Genomic DNA, 26,092 nt, shown 5'->3' with positions numbered 1-26,092 from the left:
TCAAGTATTTCTTCCACTGAAATTATTCCCTGGGGCCATGATGGGGACACGACAGTCTGTCGACAGAGTACCAAAGTGATATGTCACAGCCAACATCACCATGGAAAATGGTCCTTAGAGAAGACGAGTCCCAAGAATACTTGGACAGGAGTCTCTAGTCGTCTAGATCTAGGTCTAGCTCTATATCATGCTAATTTAATACAGTATTGCCGCTAATGCAATGCAAATACCATGGCCACTGGGCATGGCATATCAACATAGTCAGATGTAGAGATCGAATTCGGTCACAATTGTCAGGCAAAAACCATTGCAAGGGATAGACAATATTAAATAGCAATAATTGTGGCAACTTATGTAAAGTTCAGTTCTGCCAACTGGCGCTCAAGTAACAACAAAAGAGAGAAAAGACTCACAGCAATAGTTTTCAGCCTCATCAGAGCCATCCATACAGTTTCTCACCACATCACAGGCCGCGAATATCGGGATACAGTTTCCCAGGTCCGCGCACGTGAATTCGGTGGTTGGGTCACATGACGACTGATCAGCTGTTTATGGTGTCGCAGCAGCCGGGTTGATGGAGAAGGTGGAGTGAGTTGAGCGAAAAGAAACAAACAGATCATGTTCTGGCTAGTTTATAATCGTGCAACAATGACTCTGAGTTATATACCCTTGGTTTTATAGTTCTCCAAAAGAGATGAAACGCATCTTTATAATCGAACCAAAATCTAATTTGTTTTTGTTTTTTGTTTTGTTGTTGTTGTTTTTTGTTGTTGCATTCATTATACTGGTAAATGTTTTGATCGTGTTCTTGGGATCACCTTTTCAGACAGTCAAAACACGACTACCCTTACATACAAGCTCATACACAGTGATACACTCTGCATGGAACGAGGACTCAGTGGAAGAGTGATTTATCACTGTCCAGGAAATCGATATGATCGATGTATCGAGTATACGAGTACGATAACAATTTAAATATAGTCCGGCCAATTTCGCACTTTTTTCAGTCCAATTCCTAATTGCTGCATTCAATTTAGCACAATTTAGCCTAGATGGCATGTTCGTTATTTCAATTGTATAATCTTTTCATTCAAATTCATTTTGGAGCATTCAAATTACCTTTAACATCATTCGAATCAGCACTTTTTCAGTTCAAATTCGTAAGACAAGCACCATTTCGAAAATCGTTCATTCAATTTAGCATGATATAGTCACGTGATCACGTATACGTTGCGCTCGTTCATTCGAATTCATTCTTGGGCATCCAATTTCGCATTTACTGCAGTCAATTTAGCAGACACGTTTATGCTTTCATTCCTTCTTTTTTTTTTTCATTTTCATTCATCAAAGGTATTGTTTGCAAACATAACATCTCATATTCTCGTATTCATTCTTTATTCTGATATTATCTTTGCAACAGTAATTTCAAAATACAATGTATGTGTATGTGTCTAAAATGTTCGATAGCATTATTTCATTCACAGATACAGTAATCTTAAGTTTGTTTTGACATTAATTGGGAGAAGGAGGTTTCAATTTACATCGCGATTATTTCTTTCATCTACAGGTTTCATTATTTTCATTTGATGGGTGCTATATTGCGTTAATCATCATTACGAATAAAGTTCTTGGATCAGCTCTAGCCATCAATTTGTCAAGGTTAATACCCTCAAATGCTTCTATGATTCTTTCCATGTCTTCTTGAGAGATACGCCTGTAGCTCGTGCTGCCATGACTGGACATAAGAAAGTGAAGTGAATCTATGGTACTGGTGCATGTATAGTTCTGATAACATGTATGAAAGAAGAGGGGCGTTACAGAACAACAAGCTTGAGTTATTTATGGTCAAAGATACCTTTACTATATTCTTAACAGTGTGTGGATGAAACAAAAATTCACATTTAAATACGTATAAATCAAATCAATTCAATTCAATTCAATTCAATTCAATTCAATCACGGTTAATAAATCATGGTTCTCACCTTTTCAAAGTACAAATAATATTACGCCAATTTGAATGAACATGTTTGGAATTTGACTGCCCATACGCGAAATTGAATGACTGAAATACCATTTTCTGCCAGTGCTGGCGAATTTGAATGACTGAAGAGCATGTGCCAATTTGAATGCCCGTTTTACGAATTCGAAAGACACATGTGCGAATTCCATTGATCGAAACGCTAAATTGAATGAACAAGTTGCAATTTTGAATGACAGAATGTGCAGTGACGAGGATTTTCGCTAAATTGAATGAACGTTTTATCAAATGGACTGACAAAAGTGCGAAATTGGCCGGGAAAGTAGTAATTAAATACAGTAAGTACTCGTTTTCCACATGGACCAAACAGGGCGCCACTAGACTTTGTGATGACTAGAAAACGAAAACGCCCACAAAATTTGTAGAAACCCCCACTAACTGTAGAAATACATCAACGACATAAATGTAGAGAACATCGCCCACAATATTGTAAAAAATGTCAATAGAAAATGTCAACCATGAATCTAACGTAGAAAAGAACAGGCTATCATAGCGCCAAATAATGTCGAAATCGCGACCCACTTTGATGTAGTAACGAAGTTAATATCTTTAATGTTAACAGTCAGGTTTCTACATCCAGTGTACTTAGTCTTCAATAGAAATACCTCTCCCGGCCTGCATTTGTACACGACCGTACTATTAGCCACAACGTTGGTGGAGTACAGTTAATTGTGAGTATACCGACAGAACCGAAATAGAAACACAAGCTTGCGGACCGGGGAAAAAAAAGAGAAATGTTTTTGTAATCAGGCATAGATCTACTATCCACGTATAGTATCTACACCAATTGCATACAATACCATCATATTTCACACAGACACGCACACCCGCACGCACTCGTACCTAGCATATTTTACCCTAGTATGTCTATCAACAACAGCCAATGACCAATTTACTGTTTACAAGTAGGCCTACGCCATTACCTGTGAGCGAATTTGCGAATCATTTCTACATTTGTGGGCGTTTATACATTTTGTGGGCGCTGTCTACGTTCTACATTTGCGAGCAATTTTCCTCATTTGTGGTTGATGTATTTCTACATTAGTGGGCGTTTATACATGTGTGGGTTCAACTGGGGAATTCAACAATTTAGGAAGGCTCAGAACACACGCCACGCCCAGTATACCCAGAGGAAATCTAGCCCGGTTCGTGAGCACTTGAGTGGTAGCCTCTCCTATTCAAGACTCCGGTTAATCTAACGTGGCATCGTGGGTTTGTTTCCCGGCTGGTGTGTACAGCTTATGTCATTAGACAAATTATATCTTCGGTAAAATTTCCCCACACCCATCATGATCAGAAGGCCTAAACATCAACTATGGATACTTGATAAAACGCTGGAGTGAAAATAATCTTTGGGTCCTCTGAAAAAAGGAAAAAAAAAAGAAAAGAAAGCTGCCTGCCATGGTTGCAGTAAACAGGAAATCATTGACTGCCAATAGACCTATTATTTTGATTGAATATTTTCTACCCTGTGGAATCCTTCCTCGATTAAATAGTCCTTAGACCTTGGAGAAGACAGAGGTTTTCATGGTGACATAAAATGATGAGGTAGGCACTACATTGTTAAGCATTTAATGCTGTTCCAATTTAAGTTCCAATACCCCTTTTGACAACAGAATTCTCATCACGGAGTAAAATATCAATGAAAACGTTTGAGTACTCACGGACGCAAACTCTGTTGTCGTTTGCTAACGTCTGATTGGCTGATGGGCATGAACACGTGACCCCGGCAAGTCCAGGACGAGATGTGCATGTATCGCTGCAGCCACCGTTGAAGTTGTCGCATGTTGGAACTTCATATAGGAAATAAATGTGGTTGAGAGTTATGCTTCTATTTAGTGGGTACAAAGCAAATCTATATCACTGATCAACATATCAAAAGGAACAGAACAATCACAAATTTACATCATAACATTCACAATAAAGGCGAGCAAAATATGCTCTACATTAACATCACTCTCATTCATTCTTTTGAAATTGAAGTGGTTTATTGACTAAAAAAAAACAAACACCACACACACACACGGTAAAACATAGCAGTCAGCAGGCTGAATTTCTGTTTATACTTTGCAATTATTCAAAATTACACTGGTTAACATACTGAAAACTCTGAGGTATACTTAATATAAAACAATTTACAACATATGGACTTAACCCTTATACAAGCTAAAATTGATTAATATGTGAAAACATTAGATACACAGAAGAATGAAACATAAATCTGGCTTCTGACTCTCTTTAATGTTTTAAAACAGCAAAAATACTCATTCTCATTGTGATATCAACCAAAATGTAAACAAAAAATCTCATTCACTTCATCCTAACCCTTCCCATTCTGCATTAGTTGTTTAACAAAAAATAGCCAAAAATATCACCAAAACATGAGAAAGATGAAAGAAGAGTAGAAGAATATACAACGGAAGTAGAGGGGAGAGAGAAATGAGAGAAAGAAAAATACAAAGAAAATAATGATTGACAGATGTAGAAGGATTGATGAATGAAAATGCAAGAATAAAGAAAGAGGGATAAAAATGAAAAAAATAACTTTAATTCAAAAATAAAAGCAAATTTAAAAACAAATCTTATTTGGATATGGGGGGGGGGGCTTAGAATAATGTAGTGTGCAGATGTCCAGCTGCACCTTTATTCATTATTCATTTCTCTTCTTTTATTTATTATTATTTATTTATTTATTTATTTATTTTTTTTTTTGGGGGGGGGGTCGTTTTCTGTAAGAGGCATAGTAAGTTCAAAATCGTGAGAAAAAAAAAAGATTAGCAAATGAATTCCGAGAGAGACGGGGGACTTTTAGGAGAGATACGAAAAAACAACTAACTACCATTTATGGACTTGAGTTGGCAGAAGAATTGTTTTATAACAGGGTCTAGCATATATGTCTATTGTCTAGCATATATGTTCGTATTTTGGCCATTTTGTTGCAGTGATGCTAATTATCTCCAGTTTCTTTACGGTATTACATGTAATAAGAGACACACTGCGTTTAGGCCTTATAGTTCTTCTGCCAACTCAAGTCCATAAATGATTAAAAAAACAAACAAACAAAAACACGTCATCTCCACATGCTTCAGATCCGACGAAACACTATAGGGCCTAAACGCAGTGTGTCTCTTATTACATGTAATACCGTAATGAAACTGGAGATAATTAGCATCACTGCAACAAAATGGCCAAAATACGAACATATATGCTAGACAATAAGTAATTTCTCCCTAGTGTAGTATCTACTCTCCAGAGATGCGACTTTGCCCATTATTAAAGCCATTAAGGTTAATGGACATCTGTCTCTCCAAGTGTGAGACTTCACTGTCATGACTGGTGATTATACCCATAACATTTAAAAATACACATCACTGATATCTCTCACGATATCCAAGGCACCGTCTAAATCGTGCTGGTATATATATATATATATATATATATATATATATATGTATATATTTATATATATATATATATATAGTGCCCTACATTATTATGTATATACATATATATATATACATGTATATATATATATTGCCCTGCATATATGTATGTATATGTATATTACATGTATATAATATGAGCTTGCAACCAAAAGGCGCCAAATCCAATGAAAAATGATGGATTTAGCGCTTTTGGAAGCAAGCTCTTCATATATATATATATATATATATATGTATATATATATATATATATATATATATATATATATTTATTTATATATATATATACACACACATACAATTATATATATATATATATATATATATATATATATCTGAATTATGATGCAATAGTCAGAGAGTAGAATAAAAATGCTGCCATGCTGATAACTACTACAATAAGTACTGCTATTACTTTATTTTTTATAAGGCCTATACTTAAATATCAGTACTGGTAAGTACCAGAGTCCAGCATCCCTACTTCTTCTACTACTCCACTGAGCATTGCTACCATACCATTATCCACTACTACTTCTACTCCATACTACATGCTACTACTACTACTACTACTACTACTACTACTACTACTACTACTACTACTACTACTACTACTACTATTCTATATAATATGCATGATAGTATGATTACAACGTATACCTAAAACGCTCTTCTGTACTCCGTTTCCAAATAAGCGATAAATGCATGGTGAATTGAACCATTGTTGAATATACTCATAACCAATGCAATATATGTTAAGAAGTAAATAATAATGCTGCTGTTGATGGTCATGATAATAGTGATGATGATGATGATATAGTGATACTACTACTACTATACTACTACTACTACTACTAACATGACTAATGATAATAATGATGCTGATGGTAATGAAGATAATAATAATAGTAATAAATACGATTTATACTAATCATGATAAAACAACAACGAATGACGCCTTTACATTAGCTCTGAGTTTCTTACACCGTTATGGCTAATTTTTTTATGTGTGATTAAAGATTTGTTTGTTTGTTTGTTTTTTGTTTTGTGGTTGATGTTGTTGTTTTTTCTTTACAATCATGCATCGCGTTTAATTTCGGTCAGTGTTTGAAACGAGGCTAGATTCTTTTAAAATATCTCTCACCACATTATACCCACTTTTGTTATATACTTTCATTGTTGTCAACGCCAATGGAGAGTTCGCCCTTTTTAAAGTATACAGAACGTATACCAAGCTAGATAACAGGTATAGAATGACCACGCATATAATTCTCAGGACGTTTGTTTATGCAGAAAGTCCAGGAAAACTTCCTTTTTTCGATTACAATTTCCTAATTTCTGATCTCTGTAGAGGAAAGTGAAGCTCAAATATAAATGTAGATTGAGTGAAATTAGCAGTATTAGTAGAACGCATCAATGAAATTTTGAGGAAAATCGGACAATCAAAAGTTATGAATTTTTGAAGTTTCGGTGTCGTCATCGCTGCATAAAGAGACAACTACATTTCATGACGTCATTATTGACAGCAATGTAAAGAAAATTTCACAAAATTTCATTTTTCATGAAAAGTACACTGACTTGTTACTGACATATTCTAAGCAGGGTAATATCACGGATTTGTTCTACTAATATCAGAATATTGCTGCTTTCACTCAATCCAAATTTATATTTTGGTCTTGGTTTCCTTTAAAAGCATATCTTTAAAAAAAAAAAATCCCACAACAACATGGGGCGGATTCCTGAAGACTTTTGGACAAACGAGTGACACTTTAGATTTCTTGCAGTTAGTGCTTTAAATTTGTTTAATAAAAAGACAAACAAACGAACTTGCCATTATCGATCACAAACGTACTGAGAATAAAAATCATACGGTGTAATAAGCTGCTTTCGGTATGTTGATTGTAAGACTTCGCATGCTTTTTCTTATTTTAAAGAATTGTATTGTTGTAGCTGAAGAGTATATGAATATATACATATATTTTTTTGGTTCATATATAAATATAAATATATATATGTATACATGTATATATATATATATATATATATATATATATATATATATATATATATATATATATATATATATATATATATACAATATGTATCATTTCATACATAAGAAACACACACATTTATAGATTACATCACGTGCTCAGTGTCATAGTGAACCTGTTCATTGTTGCAACTGATTGACAAATTGCCCTATACATCGATTAACATAAGCAATGAATTGATCAGTGTTTCAGTATAAGTAGCCATGACAAAAGAAATCATGGGCGTATATACGTATATACTCGATTTACGTCCCTGTAGGGCAATTTGTCAATTGATAAGTTGCAATAAAGACAACTCGACGAAAGCATTTCATGAATTAGAATGTCCTTGTTTGAGTGTTCATTTTGTATATAGTATATAATTTTACACAGCTGGCTCGAAACACAAGATGGATGTCACAAGAATTTTCTTGATTAAAAAGTTTGGGTTGTTTTTCAGCGCAGCCTGAAGCCATAGAGATGATCAGGGTATTTTGCGTAGCTGCTACTCCTGGCTTTGTGACAAGCAGCGAATCGACAAAAACAAGCACAGGCGCTGTATTTTTGCGTAAATTATTCAAAGAATGTATGCATGCGGAGTATACTGGGAATGTTGATTATGATAATCTGCGTCTTCTGAGTGCAAGGTAAAAGGAAGTGTCGTGCGAGATATCAATGCAAATGAAACTAAATTACATTAATGCAATTGCAGAGACACAGCCTATTGCATATAGTTAACGGATATTGCTTCCGTTTGTCTATCTTCCGTTGCACTTCCTCTAGGCAGTAGAGAATGTATGTTACGTGTGTGTGTGTGTATGTGTGTGTGTGTGTGTGTGTGTGCGCGCGCGCGCGTGCGTTTGTGTGTATGTTTTACCCAGAATATATGCCACATGATTATAATTTCATCTCGTGTAATGATTTCACGCATGCAGGTCATAAATACTAGAAAGAAAAAAGTCAGTACCCTTCTTGACTAGTGTGTATAGGAATGGAGAGACCACGCGATTGCTTTTATCATAAAAAATGGTGTGCAAAGCTGAAGTGCTATGCTGTACAGGCAGTGAAACAAAATCCTCAAAGAGCAAGAGTTGGTGCACCAGCCTTGGACTTCTGTCTTGCTTTCTATTGAGAATGCTCGGCAAACTTCTTCAGAGAAGCAATTAAGGTCTGATCTTTCCTATCTGGGAGATTTAATTCCTCAGGCAAAGGCACACAGTGCTGACTTCAGCATCAAAAGTTTGATGGAAAGGGAATCAAAACGTTGCTCTTTTTACGGGCTGTTCTGGCGCCGCTTTTAAGATTTTCTGCTCTCCCGTCGTTTTAACACTGTTTAGTATCCTTCAGGCATGGTACACATTTGTATCTTCTCGTTCGACACGCACAATTCCCAGCTTTGCAATTCCACATCCTACATTATAGGCCTCCTATACCCTCCACTGCTTCAGTCCACAAAATGCCGCACAGACAGCCCGCATAGCATCGCGCATTGTGAATATACGGTCTTGATTTGAATAACAAGGACAGTGAGCTGCTTAAATCACAGGCAAAGAAAAGTTGCATAACAATCACCCCAACCCCATTTTGTTCCGATGTTGCCCTTCTTAAAATGTAGGTATAGCCTTGTGGTGATGCTCCTGTTGATGTTGTTGTTCTAAATACGGTATGTGTGGGTCGAGATTCAATGGACTACATAAAATGTTTAGGCGCTTTCATTCTCAGGCGATGTGCATTGATGCACAAATTGACTGTAGGCTGGGTGATGGCGACAAGTTACAGAGAAAAAAAAAAAGAGACAGGGAAAAAAAGAAGAAGAGAGGACAAAATTTTCGGTGACTCACTTTGTGTAAGAAATTTACACTATATTTTCCGAGAAAATTGCACACAAAAAGCCAGTATGAGATCTTGTTGAGTCAGCTTGGTTGACGAACTTCCACTGGCTTAAAAGATTAGTTTATCATGATTATATCAAAATAGCTGAGTTGTTGTGACACCATTAACTACACAGTTTGAATTAAAGATATTGATGTTGGCCTATACTTTGATAGAACGGCATCAAAATTTCCTCAAATCCTGCTGAACACGCGCCATCATTTTTTTTTTTTTGATCATTGGTGTGCACCACCGTCACAAACACTGGAAGAAAGCCTATTTTTATTTCATTTTTTTTTCTTTGGGGGTTGGAGATGGCGAATCTTCTTACCAACTTTCTACGTGGTATAACGTATGTGATGTAGTTTTGCCATAAGACGGAATACATCAATTGCTCAAGTAAGCTCTTTTGGTGAAAAAAAAAATAATTTGAAAATCCCACACATTAGTTTTGATGACTTGGGGTTTTGCATATCACTGTGATATACGTACGTTTAACACCTTCCACGATGTTTAAGATGTAATCCTTTCTTTCTTTGCAATTATAATATGTAGCAGAAGCTGATTGATGAAGTCAAATGACTTTGCGTGGATGGTAACTATATTACAATTCCCAGTAAAATTATCACATATAAAAAGTGAAAGTGCTGCGCCAATCACTCGGCGAGGATTGCTGAATCTTTGATTATGACCACTGGACCGGGTCCAAAAGTGGGTGTAAGACCAGGGAAAAGACCCGAGTTCATTGTGGCGGACTGCGTGACAGGCATTCCATTCCCGTTACTCTAATTGCGGGTCTGAGCAACCTGTTCCGTTGTAGTGTACTATAACTTGTATATACACATTAACAGTAAACGGGTTTTTGATAGTCTGGACAACTCTTAACGCCTTTTATGTACATCATATTGTGTCGATGGACCCAATTCGACAGTTTTTTTCTTTAGTTTGTTGGGTTGTTGCTGTTGTTGTGTGTGTGTGTGTGTGTGTGTGTGTGTGTGTGTGTGTTTATTCTAGCATCCATCATCGACATGGTTTCTTATGTCTGTGTAACCCCCCGCTGAAATTCGAGATCAGAACTGTGTAAGAAATCAAATGTGTACACTGTAATGTGTGTCATAAATGAGTGGGTATAGGTTATGATAATGGTTATGAGATGTAAAAACTTATACATTGCTGCTTAGGAAAATTATGATGAATGCTATCCCTCTCTGTGTCAATGTGTGAGTCTCTTTCTCTCTCAGTTTTCTTGTCGACTTACATGTCAATTGTTATGATATTGGGCAATTATCCGTGGCAAGCATGTCAACCATTCGATATGACAGGAGATTTCAAGTGTTATAGGACAATCCTGCAACCTTAACAGTTCTCTATACTGGGGGAAATCACGCAGAGAAGAAGGCGGTACGACCACATGAAACTCTTTTTTTTTTTTTAACGAATTGTATAGATCGAGTCACCTATACCTATGGATAATTCTGTATTCAGATCCAAATCTAGTCGATGCATTTAAGGGATCATTATAGTTTTGGTTGACAACTAACTTCAGATTTCAAACATTTTTTTTTTTGTTGGTAAGATATGAAAAACTTCTTATGAAATACGAAAGAGCATGTCATTCTAAGAGTGATTCAACGTTTATTTGATGAAAATTGGTTTTGAAATAGCCGAAATATCCAAAGCAGACCAATCCTAAAAAATGTGGGACCCACCTTTAATTACGATAGCATTGTTTTACATTGTCATGATTGCTTTTGGATGCCTCAGCCATTCCAAAAACTGATTTTCATCAAATATACTTTGAATTCCTAAAATGGTATGCTCTGTACTATGTCATATTTGGTTTCTAGGTATCTCGCAAAAAAAGTTGAAAGCACAATCCTCATCTCCATCAATACTACACCATCCCTTTAAGTTGGCTGGATTATGGCCAGGTGGAATTGCGTCAAACTTAATTACTTTCTTATACTTGGGTATACTTGGGTGTAGAGAATAGAAGCAAAGCTTAATTTTCCCTCAAACTTTAACTTCATGGGTTCGTTTTTCCAAAATGTGTCCAGACTAGTTTCAAATCTGAAAACACTGGGTGCATCTTTTAGGGGTTTTTTTGTTTGTTTGTTTGTTAAACCATTACACAGTTTTCTGATAAATAAGATGTGTGTGTGTGTGTGTGTGTGTGTGTGTGTGCGAGTAGTGGTACGTGGTCTGAAAAGAAACATTTTTATCATGTCTTCTTTTGCGTTCATTATCTTGTGGACCTAAGCACTACTTTTTGATATTTTGTGACAAAGCTTGAATGCTTAAATCACTTTAATATTTGAGGTTCGTCTTCTCTTTGAGTATAAGTTTCGATTTTTGTTCCCTCTTCTTCCTCTTTTCTTGATATTAAAAGGGCTGCATATACACTGTACATACAGAATATTATGTAGCCTCTAACGAAGATGTTCTTGTGTATAGGATAGGCCACTTCACGGGGTTATATAGTACCCTGCTATTTACAATGAAAAAGAATGATAAAAAACATTATGATTATTGTCTAGGGTCTTGATACCTAGATTTCTATGCTTTCTTTTGATAGTCATGCGGTCATTAGAATGATTTTCATCCATCCATCTTACATGCCGGTATTCAAACGTGAATCACTGCACAACACCTTCTGTATCACCTGCATTGTACCGGTTATGATTTGCAGAGAAGACCCTGTGGGCCTGTGACCGGTGTGGAGCTTACATTTTTCCCGTACTATGTTCTAATGCTGCAAGTAATTAACAAAATATAAGAATATTTTGTCGTATATTGTCGATTGTATTTGAATAATTTGATTTCAAATGTTAACAGCGCACTTCAGAACTTTAATTTGTAAATGTTTTGCTTCTATATCTTCCATGTGATAATTCAGTTACTTTTCCAGATTTGAGAGCTAGTTAGTCAGAGAAAAAAATATTAAGATTGAAAAAAAAACTTAAAAATCGACATCTTACCAGGTGGAAATATATAATATTTTGTTTTCATTAATCTGTTCCTGACTAAGATCAGTTGGAGTTTAGGCTTGCGAATGATGATAAACAGGGGTCAATAATGATAAGACATGTCTACACTAGCATTATGAGTGTACAGACACCGATAGGTACGAAACATGAAGTATAAAGCACTCGCTCGTCTCCTAAGTACAATATATCGCCAACAAAGAAATACATGCCGCAAAACACCGATATCACTCGTATCCCTTCCGTCTGGGGGACATCTCATATAACAGATATCGGATCTGCACTCGCATCATTAACAACCCTGTAGCTATCTCACAATCATGTAGATGATATCTTACTACTTACTGTATGTACTCTTCTTGACAAGGGAAAAAAAAAGAAGATCTATGTACTTACCTTGAGCATGTGTAAGATATACGGATATAGTTGATAAAAAGAGGAAGAAACTGGTTGATTTTCGATGCCGTATGTGCGCCATCTTTACATCACCTCGCACCGATGCCGCTTTCTCGGTCGGGACTTATCGAATTTCACTATCTTGAATAACAGTCCGTGCTGGTCAGTATGCTGGCGTGAGCCTATACCTCGAGAAACCAGTGTAGCATAGGGGTTGTACTGAAAGGAGCGTAAAAAAGACATCCGTTCGTGTAGATTGCACGGAGCAAGGCGGAGAAGGCCCGCGAGAAAGGAGATCAAGTATGGAGGTTTCTTGGCTATTGAAAAGAATCACTAGAGCATCGATTATCGCCATTCTTCTCACTATGTGATGCACTACTTGGGCGAGCTTACGTCACCGCCACCAATCCGAGCAGAGCTGCCTTTTCATTTCACAGTTGTCTAAAACAGGAAAAGCAAAACAAAACAAAACAAAGCAAAACCCCGCCTGCTTCTGTTCCAGCTAAAACCTTGGCGTTTCTCCCATTATGACGGTATAAGTGCGGCATGGGCGTTTCCAGATGGTATCGAGGAGCGACTAAGTGGGCACTTTCCATCAAGACCGTTACACCACTTAACAGGTTGTTTGGTCACAAACTGAATCATCTAGAACATATAACGTCCGTTAAACTTGAAACACAGCCAGATCCATATAGGTAAACAACGTATGTGTGCCTAGTGTGTATGTATATGTATGTATGTATGTATATATGTATATATGGTCAAATCTGGATAGCGACCACCTGTCTACAACAGCCATTACTTTCATCTCCCTCGGGTGGATGCTATAGAGAGGCAAATATGAATATATATATATATATATACACACACACACACACACACACACACACACACACACATATATATATATATATATATTATATATATGAGATTAAAACCTAAAATGGCATTAAAACGCTTTATCCTGGCGAGGAAAGCGCATGTTTTTGTAACAAGACACCAAACAGGTTAGTCATCGCATTCTTCATCAGCGACCAGGATGCGATGTGATGTTAGATTAAAAATCCGTTTCTGAAGCAGAACATACACACAAGGGTATACGTCTGCTCCTGGTCGGACGGATTTCAAAACTAACCTGCTTGTGATGGAATGCGTCTAAACTGGTGGTAGTTGTTGCCACAGTGCATGGTAACCGCGCAGTTTGTATGTGCGCGTTTGGCGTAGCAACGACGCATCTATGGACTGGTTCCCTCCACGAAGAGCCAAAGATGAAAGGATGAAATCAGTTTAAAAAACATGACAAACATGAATCCCTGATAGCTTTTCAATGGACTTACATTGCCAACGTCATGCTCCGATTTACTATCACGAAGATAAACGGTTCAGAGACCCACCTCATCTTGTCTTTCACTGACGCAATATATATATATATATATATATATATATATATATATATATATATATATATATATATATATATATATATATATGTATATATATATATATATATATATATATATATATATATATATATATATATATATATAATATATATAATATATATATATATATATATATATATATTAAATATATATATACACATATATATATAATATATATAATATGTATGATATGGATACATACATACATACATACTGACATACATACATACATACATACATGATTCATAGCCACACATCACAGAATAATATAACTTGAACGACCATGTTTTTGCTGAATGATATAGGGTTGAACTCTTATCATGTTCCTGGCACATGATAACAAGGATGAAAAGGAATGCCGGTGACACTCCACGAAAATCATCAGCCTCATGAACGCCTCCTTCAAAAATCCCATTAAAGAAAAAACAACGGCCAGTGTCAGTAGTACCGTATGCCCCCCCCCCCCCCAAAAAAAAAAGATACAACGGGACCCTACGCAATGATATCTTAAAAAATACTGAATCAATCTAAATACAAATTCAGGGTATGAAACTGTAACTCATTGCCCACATGTTACAGAAAACCCCATTCGATTGGCTTCAGTGGTCAAAGAGAAATGAGGAATTTTGTAGAGGATGTCGGGAATCTCTTCCCTCCAAGTTCTGTCTATTGTATTCACACACAAGATCATCGAAGTGCTAAACTTGGAAGAATCAGACTCGTGACATGCTTTACAACAATCCACATTTCTCTGTGACCGCTTAACCAAATCGAATGGGGTTTTCTGCAAAATAGAGCTAAAATGTTAATCAAGACCCTGAAGTAGCATTTAGACAATTTAAGCATATTGGGTGTTATCAATGCGAAAATCTGAGTGTAACTTTTTTGGTACATACTGTATAAAAGTGATGTAATTACTTACTACATTGCTGGTAAGCATCATCAAAACCAAAGAGAATACCTCAATTTATTTTGACTTGTGGAAACAAATATAAAACAGTACATCTCCTGAAAAACAACGGAAACACGCTGTTGGCTACCACTATTTTAAACCACTCTCAATTCTAAGCAAATACAATATAAATACATTATGTACTGCTAAAAAAGAAGAATTTGTTAAGGAAATCATTTTTATATTTCATGAGACCTTCATATCTGTTTGTTCTTCATTACAAAAGTTGCTTCATTTTTGTTTCAGCTTTCCTGTAGAACTCTTTGTAATCAAAGGGGGTACATTGTGATAGAAAAAGTCTATGAATTAGGGTTCTGCATATAGTTAAAGTAATGTGCTGGTTATGCTATAAAAATACAAAGCCCAAGGGGAACAGCGTTACTGTCATGGCCATAAAACTTTGTACGAAGACTCAACTTAGCGGGGCCCCTTTCACAGCAATAGAATAATGATGTGTGTGGGAGAAGACAAACGGTTTGCCTTTTTTTTTTCATCTTGCATGTCACAGAAGTCGTCAAGGCGCAAATATTTAATAACCACTGCATTTTACCTTTCAAAATGACATTGCACTATAAGATTATTTCCAAATTTAACTATAGAAAGGTTGTGCTCTGATATTGCTTTTGCTTTGTTTTGTTTTGCTTTTTTTGTGGAAAAAAATCAGCATGTAGCCTACACAAAATGATAAGGTTATACATGTATACACTTTCTAGCCCGTCTACAGCACAAGACCGGCATCGGTCTCGTGCGCTCACATGATTCCATGCGTCCTCTTGGGGTGGCATTATTACGCACCAACAAATCTCGACATCCACATTTCGATTTGGTTGCACCTGCTGCGTGATCCGCCCCTCACCTCTCGGCTGTGCACAAACTGTCTCTACTAATCACTTCCATATAGCTTCATTACTTACTTTTTGTTTTTTGTCAACCTTTTTTTTTCTTTTTGTTTCTTTTTCATATAAACAATAGACAAAATATACTTTATTACAAAACAATGCAAATTTCATTGTGACAACATAAATTCCACATTGTCAGTATTAAGAATGAAAAAGAAAGAATTTCGAGTATAAAAAGGATAAAGAAAAGGTAAACGGAAAAGAACAAACATATCAAACACATCGTCTCAACACAAAACACATAAAAGAAAGGGAACATGGTACCCCAACTCCATGTCCTGTGAACCCTATACCTATACCTGGGTAATAGACCCTATTGTCATTATTGCTATCACTATCTACTATCGTTATGGTAAAACACAATTGTGCTGTGCTTTTATAAAAACTAGTTTTGATATACATGATGGTTCCCTCATTTCAATACAATAAACATAATCGAAGCGTAACAAAAAAAAAAAAAAAAAAGAATTACCTGCAATATACATTAACACATGACATAGTCAACATGAAGTGCTACCAATATCATCACTAGAAACATTTACACACTGTACAATTAATCACACGACGTCACTAACTATGCCGACATTACCTTATTATTAGCAGTCTAAGACATGGTATGAAATACCCGAAGGTTCATGTTTTTCGCAACACAGCCAAACCATAAACTATTTACAAAGGGCCTTCACATCATAGGTTCCTTTATACTGATATACAAACGCATATACAGTACAAATATATATATATATATATATACAATTATATATAATTATATGAAAATCTGGTACTTTAATAAATACCAATTGACAATTGATGCACTTCGCTATCTTGTCATTCTTTCTACTACTTTTACTGCAAATACGCGGGTCAAATAAAAATACATGTATTATATCTGTTACCCTGAGGAAGATCCGTGCAAGGGTCGAAAATTTGGTTTACAAATAAATGAAGTTGGATTCTAATGCATTATGTCAACTTGTTTGTATTATATCTATATGTACATACTTATATATAGGCCTATATTATACATGATGTGTGTGTGTGTGTGTGTGTGTGTGTGTGTGTTTGCTTACAAAATTTTGTTTTGAATAATCGCAAAATTCGATCTTAAAACAAGTTTTTGACTTTTTGTCTTCCATCTACACCCTGAACATAACATGATATTACAGCTGATACATCATTAAAGCTGAAGGTGGCAGTGCAGAGTGAACCATCTACTGCGAAACTGAAAGGATAATAAAGTTTAATTTGTTTTCTCTCAAGCACCTGGTCACAAAGTTTCATATGTCACAAGTTTCATATATTTCAATTTTGTATTACAGGCATTAGATTGTTGGAAATGGGAGAATATCTTCAGCAAGGTTGAACATTAATCCAAAGTGTAATACATCTTTACCCTAATTGTAATATCGACCCATTTAATGTAATGCTTTTTAATCCTCAATGAAACATCGATCCTGGATGTAATATAGACCCTAAATGTAATACATTTTAATCCTAAAGGAATCATCAACCCTAAACATTATAAACTTTAAGCCTAAATGTAACATCAACACTAAACGTAGTAAATGTCAAAATTAGATGCAATGTAAACCCTAAATTAATACAATAAACCCTAAATGTTACTTCAGCATCTAAACCCTGCATGTAATATCAAACCTGAATGTAATATCGACCTTAAATCTATACATTAATTTTTTTTTATTAATTGGTAATGCCAGAACTGAAGACAACCATAATGTGATACAAGGGTGCACACTACTCTGCGTGAATGTAATATCAATCCTTAATAAGATGCATTTTAACGCTAATGAAATGTTGACCCTAAATGACATGTGCAGTTTAATCCTAAGAATACTGAGTATATTGCACTTTAGACCCATCATGTTAACGACTGGAGACAAACGTAAATACAATACAGATTTATTATAGATGTAACATCCATTATAGTTGTACGCCATTTAAACTCAATCTATACCTAGATAATCATCAATGTCAGTTTAAAGGCAAGGACAATTCAGTCGATTTATATTAACATTTTGGGCTCTCCGTACTACCACATGAATCAGTGTGTGAATAGCCCATCGTGGCTCTTTCTGGGTAAAGTCTGGGTCACCTCAGGCTGCCCATCATAAAAAAAAAATGCATTTAAACCAATATACATTATACTATATTAAATGAGTTAGTCAAATACCGGTTAGTGATTGGCTAAACACAGTCACGTGATGGAGGCACATTTTTGTAATGTTCTCCCATGGGAAAACACTTTCACGTAACAAATGACAGAGAAGGACCCGCGCACAGTGAATTTGACTCTGCGCGAGCGATCGAGTGCGTTGTGCTGGTGGTTGACGTTGACGTATTTGACGTATTTGACTAACCAATATAATATAACAGATGATGATTTTTGTTGTCGGGAACATGTACCAAACGTTCCACCCTCAGGGTTTGAAATGCTATTTCGGGAGGCTATAAGTCCCTCGACTTCGTCTCGGGACTTATAACCTCCCTCAATAGCATTTCAAACCCTTCGGGTGGAACATTCTGTATGTTCCCTCTCCCGCCAGTCATCATCTATATAATATACATACATACGTGTACATAAGAGTAACGAAGGAGCAATAACTGTGGAGGGTAAATAAGTTGCTTGGTAGTAGCTTTCTACCTTCCAGGTAACAAATTTTGGAACTGTGGACTATATACACAGTCAGACACTCCTGTTGCCATTATACAAAACTATAGATAACTTGTATGGTGTTTGTAAGTATGAATGAGGAGTTTAAAAGCCACGACTGATTCATCCATCTTTATCAAATTAAGATATTTGAAATTGAAGCCACTTAAAAAAACAAAGAAAATGATTAGAATATATGTGATGAATTAAGTAATATCTAATAAACTGTTTCTCATGATGTACCGAGTGCAGTATTATTGAAAACGTTTTATTTTTTTTCTATTTGATAATGACCTTAATTCAAAAAAAAAAAAAAAAACTTTGAAAAAAGCGTGTTACTGTTTTTGCTTTCAAACTCTAAACTATGCATGCACACATATATATATATATATATATATATATATATATATATATATATATATATACATATATATATGTGTGTGTGTGTGTGTGTGTGTGTGGGTGTATGTGTGTGTCTGCCTTTGTTCATGCATTTGTTTAGTTGAGCCCAACTGTATGAGTTATGAGTAATTTCATTCACCTTGGTATAGCTACACAAAGGAGGTACTCGTATTTGCTTGGCTACTTTAGATTACTACATGCAGAAGGTCCGTTTTCATACACTTCTTGTCATCCGGAAGCATGCATAATACTAGTATTCAATCTAATGTAAAAGGTCTATTACAAATGCTCCCCATGCATCCTCTTCCAGACGGATCAACTTCTTTTTTTTTTCTTCCATCGCTTAAAGGATCAGTGATACAGGTGAACTTACTTTGTGTAAACCTTTAGTTAAAGCAGACAGACCTCTCTCTTCCATTTCTTTTTTCTACTATCCGATCTCTATACGCAAGTTATTCCACCCTCCTATTCTCTTTCCGATGTGTATTGTGTACTGGTGCTTCACGCAAATCCAGTCACACTTTTGCTGTAGTTCCACTGTATTATTCATTGTTTTACTGCTTATTATAGGTGTTACAAAAAATATTTCCCACTTTTGATCCTTAATAGTTCAAAACCTATATATCAGATAACACTGACATTGATAGGAGCAATAGCTGAATGGTGTGTAATTTTGTTGAAGGTAATTTTAAAATGATAGCATAAATCTGTTTCATTAAATTCAAGATTCATTCTCAAGTTTGGTTTCAGATGTTGCTCTGTTTTCAACCCTCTGTACAAAATTTTAATTTTGCACAGGGGTCAATATTGGTGTGTATGGGTCTGTGTGGTTAACACGCTGACAATGGTCTGCAACAATGGCCAGGATCGGAATGCTCTGTTACATATTCATGAGAAATTCCACTATCACAGCTAGTTTTTATTCATCCTGAAATGAAGTGTATGCAAGCACATGAAAAATTTTCCTATTTTTCTCATGTGCATGCATTTCACCCTTTACCAGGAATTCAGACTAGCAGTGCCCAGGGCAATCTATCATGAATTATTGATAAAGCATTCATATGCCTTGGAGCAAGAGTCCAGAAGCCTGTTCAATAGCTCTGAAAAGGTGGTATTCGTAATATTCATGTCTATTGTTCAGGGTCATTGTAAGCACACACTCACACACACATCATTGGTTCTTATGTAAAGTCCAATTTTGTACAGATGGTTCAAATTTTACCAAAATCTGGAACGTAAAATTGATTACGAATTTAACGAAACTGATTCATGCTCTCATATTCAAATCACCTCCAACTAAATTGTACTCTATTCAGCTATAACTCATATAAATGTCAGTAATATCTGATATATAGTTTTTGAGCTATTAAGTATCAAAAGTGGGATTTTTTTTTGTATCACCTACGTTTTGCTGTACATGGTGTTAAGGCAATCAAGAAAAAAATATTCTGTTAACAACTTATGTTTATGTATGCACATAATACATGTACATTTATGTGCATGTACAATGATAATACAGAAACCGATAAATCAAATCAAATTAAATCAGCCGCCAAATATAAATGCGGACTGGGTGAAAGCAGCAACATTAGAAGAATACATCAGTGGGAGTTCCAGCAAAAAATAAAAAATAAAAAGATCGGGCAGTTAAGTCAAATGTTATGCTTGGGTTAGACAGACTATTACACTTCATGACTTCATTATAGACAATAATTTAAAGAAAATATAAAGAACCCGCCATCATATCTTTACTTTTCTATCATAATGAAAGAGCACTTGACTTATAACAATGAAATTTGAAAAATACAGAACTTTTGAAGTGATTGTCCGATTTTCCTGCATAGGAAAGAATGCCGATTGCTGAAGCGGAACGATCACTACAAGTAGATTAAGAAATAAGTTGCTAAAAAAGCAGAAAGATTTCGGAAATTCTTGTACGCTACAACTATATCGTTTTTTCTTTCCAAGACACAAAAGCAAAAATTGAATAATTTCACATGTACTGATTCATTTTGCAAATACCCTGCAAGATAGCAATTGTATCAAGGGCAAATTTAATACATTGAGAGACATGACTAAATAATTGCAAAAAGTAAGTTTTGTTGCTCCCCTGCATCTCTTTATATCCTCAAACAAGAATAAAGTGGGAAACTAAAGAAGGAAAATAAGAATTTTGACTTTACAAAAACCTAGATAGTCCATGGGCCAAGACCCGAAAAATGGGTTATTGGTACCACCTGAGGTGGCAAAACCTTTTTGGTGTAATTTTGTTTGTCGGACATAGCTATGCTTATCAAGCTATGATAGCATTTCCAAATGAGTAGCTTAGTCGTAATAAATGAATTTTTAACCAATTTGGTCTAGTTTTTATATCCCTATACTTCTGAATCGAAACCAAACCGCTATACAAAGAAGAGCACTGCCTTCTGTATGTCCACAGGTGTTCTGTTGTAAACGCGGTGAGCTTAGTCTTTATTCAAGGCAGCGAAGGGAATATCCAAAGGGTTATGATGTCCACAGCTGTCACGCGGTGCGCCTAGTCTTTATCTAGACCAATGTACCGTTATCATATCTAAAGTTCCTAATAAAAGGGATTATCTATACTGTTTTTATACCACCCTCTCAACAAATACATCAGTTTTAAACAAAAAATCACTTTGTTCATTTACAACATTATTTATTATAATGTATTGTAGTGTACCGGTATTGTTTTTGCATTATCTTTGATTGTTGGATGAAAATAAAGCGACATTGGCGTGGTATTAGCGTTTTCACCGTAGCGTTTTCACCGGAAAATGATAAATAATTGAAAAATACGGTGAAATTCACGAGGAATTGATTTTTTGTTGTTGTTGTTGTTTTTAAATAAAGGGATATACACTGTATTATAAGCTTTGGATATTCCCTTCGCCGTCTTGAATATTAGACTAAGCGCTGTGGACATCATAACCCTTGGATATTCCCTTAGCTGCCTTGAATAAAGACTAAGCGCACCGCGTTTACAACAGAACACCTGTGAACATACAGAAGACAGTGCTCTTCTTTGTATAGCGGTTGGTCTCGATTCAGAAGTATAGGGATATAACAACGAGACCACATTGGTTTAAAATTCATTTATTATGACTAAGCTACTCATTTGGAAAATGCTATCATAGCTTGATAAGCATATCTATGCCCGACAAACATAATGGCACCAAACAGGTATTGCCACCTCAGGTGGTACCAATATCTGGCCTGGCCCATGGACTAAGAGGGTAGTTTTACTTGCATTCCATTTCAATTCCATGCCATTCGGATGCACAGTGGCATGTTGAAATTAAGAATACCAAAGAGTATTCCATTTCAGTAAGATTGTATTCATTGGGATTTTTGTTTTAGTTTACATTTCCAGGAACAATTATATGGGTAACGTTAGATCTAGTCTGACTGTTTTTTTAACACACTTCATAAAATGATCCCAGAAATACTCCTCATGTTGGATGTCTGAAGACCAGCGAAGAAAAGGACGGTTGACGCCTAAAAGCAGGCGAACTATGTATGGCAACCTGTCGTCTGCTATGTTCTCTAAGAACACCAATAATATTGCATCACGCTGTGAATGATTCACGTGCTGAAGGGCTAACCTCAGTTTCGTCATGTACCAAGGACTTTCGATAGCTGCATAACTGACTACAAACACTGATTTGTAGCTATTTTCAATGACATCCGCGACGGCATCTAACCGCAAGAGTCCTACTCTGAGATCGTCGTCACCCACGCAGAGGACAGCTTCGGGATACTTCTCGCGGACCACGGGAACCATTCTGTCAATGACCCATTCTTCGTCGTCATCATGGAAAACGATGTTGATATCGTAGCGATATTCATCATCGTCGATTATTTCTCTATACCCAATAATGCAAAGTTTCAATAGGAAAAGTTTGTATTTAATCCACCATCGATTGTAATAGATTATGATCCCGGTGAAAACTATTGCAACGCCAGATATAGCGATGAAAACGTAAAGAAGTACGCGAGGACCGCAAACAAGAATCGGTTGGAAATCAATAAAACTGCGTCCAACGAGTTCGGCCGGTGAGTTATCAGAACAATTTGTGTCACTTAAGAACAATTTGTCGTAATTCTCGTGCACCCAGATACGGAGCCATTTATTCTGACAATCACACGAGAGAGAATTGTGAGACAAGTCAAGGGAAGTAATGCTCTCGCGAATTGGAGAAATGACCTGTTCGGGAATGATACCTATTCTGGTCCTCGTCAAATCAAGTTTATAGAGGTTAGTCGTATTTCTGAATAACATAGGGGGTAACCCCGAAAGCTGGTTTCGACTCAAGTATAGAGAACCCAGTCTGGGTGTGTTTTTGAATATCAAATTTGGGAGTTCCTCCAAGTTGTTGTTGCCAAGACTCAGAGTGTCGAGGTACCGCAAAGATCGGAAGAGTTCTGTCGGTAATTCAACCAACCCAACGTCTTCCAAATACAACCGACGTAACTGACTCAGTCCATAGAATCCCCAGGATGGAACGTCGTCTTTGAGATTGGTTCCAGTGAGATCCAAGGTTTGTAAATTATGCATATCCCGGAAGACCGAAACATTTTTCTTGGTGTCCCACAAGTCAGACGCGTGCAACGGATTTCCAGCCAAGAATAGTTCTTCAAGGTTTGATAGTCCAGAGAAAGATCGAAGAGGATCAAGACCGTTTATGTTGGAGCTGCTGACATCAAGGACGAGTAGGGCTGGCAAATTATGGAACACATTGACACTGAAAGCATCGAATAAGTTGTTGTATTGTAGAAGAATATATTGAAGTAGTTCCTGGCCAGAAAATGCTTCGGAATCAATATGTCGTATACTATTAAAAGACAAATCCAGATAGAAGAGTTTCGGAAGAGAGGCAAAAGCTCTTGATGGAATCTCTACGAGATTATTGTTGCTGATAATAACTGTGCGGAGGCGAGGTATCACAGTGCCAGTTGTCTGTGGCGTCGTCAATCGTGAAATTCCGCATGAAGCAACATACAAAATCCTAGCACATGTCATGTTTGTAAAGGCGACAAAGGATATTGTCTCTAGTCGATTCTTGATCAGCGATAGAACTTCTACACTTGTTAAATATGAAAACACATTGTCTGGAAGGTGGGAAATGTTACTCGCGCTTAGGTACAAATGAGTGATTTGCGATCCCTTGAGGGGGGCAAAGATGGACTGGGTAATGCCTCCAAGCTTGGCCTCACTGAGACTGATAAAAGTTAGAAGAGATGAATTCCTCACACCTTCAAAGAGCTCTCTGGCGCCAGCCTGGGATAATGGATTTCCGGAAAGCTGTAATCCCTCAATGTGGACTCCCTGAAAGCTTGCGCTGTGCACTCGACGCACGATGTTCTCACGGAAATCTATCAATTTGACTGAATTTACGCTCCCTAGATTCTCCAGGTCGCCCTTGTCAATCACCTGGATATCATTATCAGCGAGTGCCACATTTGTCAAGTTGCATGCATTAGAAAAAAGAATTTTGAATTTAGCTGATGAAATGGTATTGTTGCTTAAATCGATGAACTGAATATAGTTCTGTCCTCTCAGGTCCAGCGAAGGAATCGATCGAAAGCGATTGCTGTTCAGAAAGAGGTCGGTCAGGTAAAGATTTCGATGAAAGACTTGACTGGGAATGCGCGATAAATTATTTCCTATGAGATTGATGGTTTGTAGTCGGGGAAGGCCTATGAAAGCCCCTACGTCGATCAAACGGATCCTGTTGTATCGAAGTGACAGAAACTCCAGTTCGGGAAGTCGACCAAAAGAGTCATTAAGAATCTGGTCCAGTCGGTTGTAGGAGAGAGACAGACGTCGGGTATCAAGAGGGATATCAGTTGGGATCTTTGTCAAACCTCGACGGGAGCAATTGACGCTAGAAGACTTCACCAGGTACTGGCAAGGCGCCGGAAGTGATGCGATGTCTTGGTCAAAGGTCAGAGATGTGGATGGTGCAGGTAGCAACAATAATTGCAGGAAGAATCCTGTCATGCCGGTGAGCACCACCAGAGTGAGAGAATTTTTGGCAGAATTCGAAAATGTCATCATCATCATCCTCATCTCGTGCCGAATCATGGCCTGATTGGAAGACGCCTGTTGCAATATACTGTCAAGAGATAAAAGACATTACCTCGACGTAAAGTAATAGGGGACCCGGGGTGTAGCGCTCACAAGAGTAACACATCTTCATCTTCCACACATCTTGCAAACTATTACCGATTAGAAGAACACAATGGGGGGCATTCGTGTAAATATATATTCTATCATCCTAGTGATGTTAAAATTGGGCCATAATTCTGTCCCCTCCCCACACAAGGCTCAAGGGGACTATCCATAAATCTGTCATGAACAAACCTAAAAGTACAGTCACTAATCTACTAGCCTTATAATCATAACTTAGCCCTATCACTTCTGTCTCTAGAGAAGATTTTGTATAAACTGTCTAATTTAGAGGCTTTGTCTCTCCCCGCCCCCATTTTTGTTGGTTTGTTTGAAGGCTTAAGGCAAACAGCCTTCATTTCGCTTAATCTTCATAGTTCACCATTAAAGAACAGTCAGTAATGGACAATTGTAACCTACTGTGTGGTTGAATTGTTTTCTGTGCTGAAAGGTCCTCACAAATGTATACATTTCACTGAGAATATAAAAATTGAAATTGAAATCGAAATTGAAATTTGTGATTCAGGGATTCTACTCTCATACGTGGAAACACATATAATACATCTGAAAGTCTGCATCCCAAATCCTGACGACTGCACGAATGTAGACTGTTGTAAAGAATGTGCATGTTCCAGGTTTAAGGTGAAACTAAAGGTCCCTGCTGTGAAATTTCCTGAAGTTAAATTTCCTTCTTCTTCCACAAACACTGAAGGCTTACCAAGTGCAATAGATTATAGACTCGTAATTAATTCCTTTTTTCTCATAAGCAACAC

At 36.6% G+C, this 26,092-nt stretch overlaps 2 protein-coding genes across 2 annotated transcripts in view; both read right to left on the bottom strand.

Moving 5' to 3' along the window:
• LOC140245143 (low-density lipoprotein receptor-related protein 2-like) overlaps positions 1 to 5,986 on the bottom strand; it is a 44,134-nt gene extending 38,148 nt beyond the window's left edge. Inside the window, exons 1-3 of the mRNA XM_072324743.1 lie at positions 5,944 to 5,986; positions 3,703 to 3,831; positions 414 to 545 (exon numbers count right to left, since the gene is read on the bottom strand). Of these exons, the coding sequence (XP_072180844.1) occupies positions 414 to 545; positions 3,703 to 3,831; positions 5,944 to 5,986 (304 nt within the window). The remainder of the gene's footprint in view (positions 1 to 413; positions 546 to 3,702; positions 3,832 to 5,943) is intronic.
• Positions 5,987 to 22,526: 16,540 nt separating this feature from the next.
• LOC140245142 (toll-like receptor 4) lies at positions 22,527 to 25,235 on the bottom strand. Its single transcript, XM_072324742.1, has one exon. The coding sequence runs from the start codon at positions 25,233 to 25,235 to the stop codon at positions 22,527 to 22,529; it is 2,709 nt and encodes a 902-aa protein (XP_072180843.1).
• Between the last annotated feature and the right edge of the window lie 857 nt (positions 25,236 to 26,092).

This window comes from Diadema setosum, chromosome 22 (genome assembly GCF_964275005.1).
Source record: "Diadema setosum chromosome 22, eeDiaSeto1, whole genome shotgun sequence".
Classification (NCBI taxonomy): Eukaryota; Metazoa; Echinodermata; class Echinoidea; order Diadematoida; family Diadematidae; genus Diadema; species Diadema setosum.
Note: the sequence above shows the minus strand (reverse complement) of the source record. Positions and strands in the feature narration are given on the sequence as shown.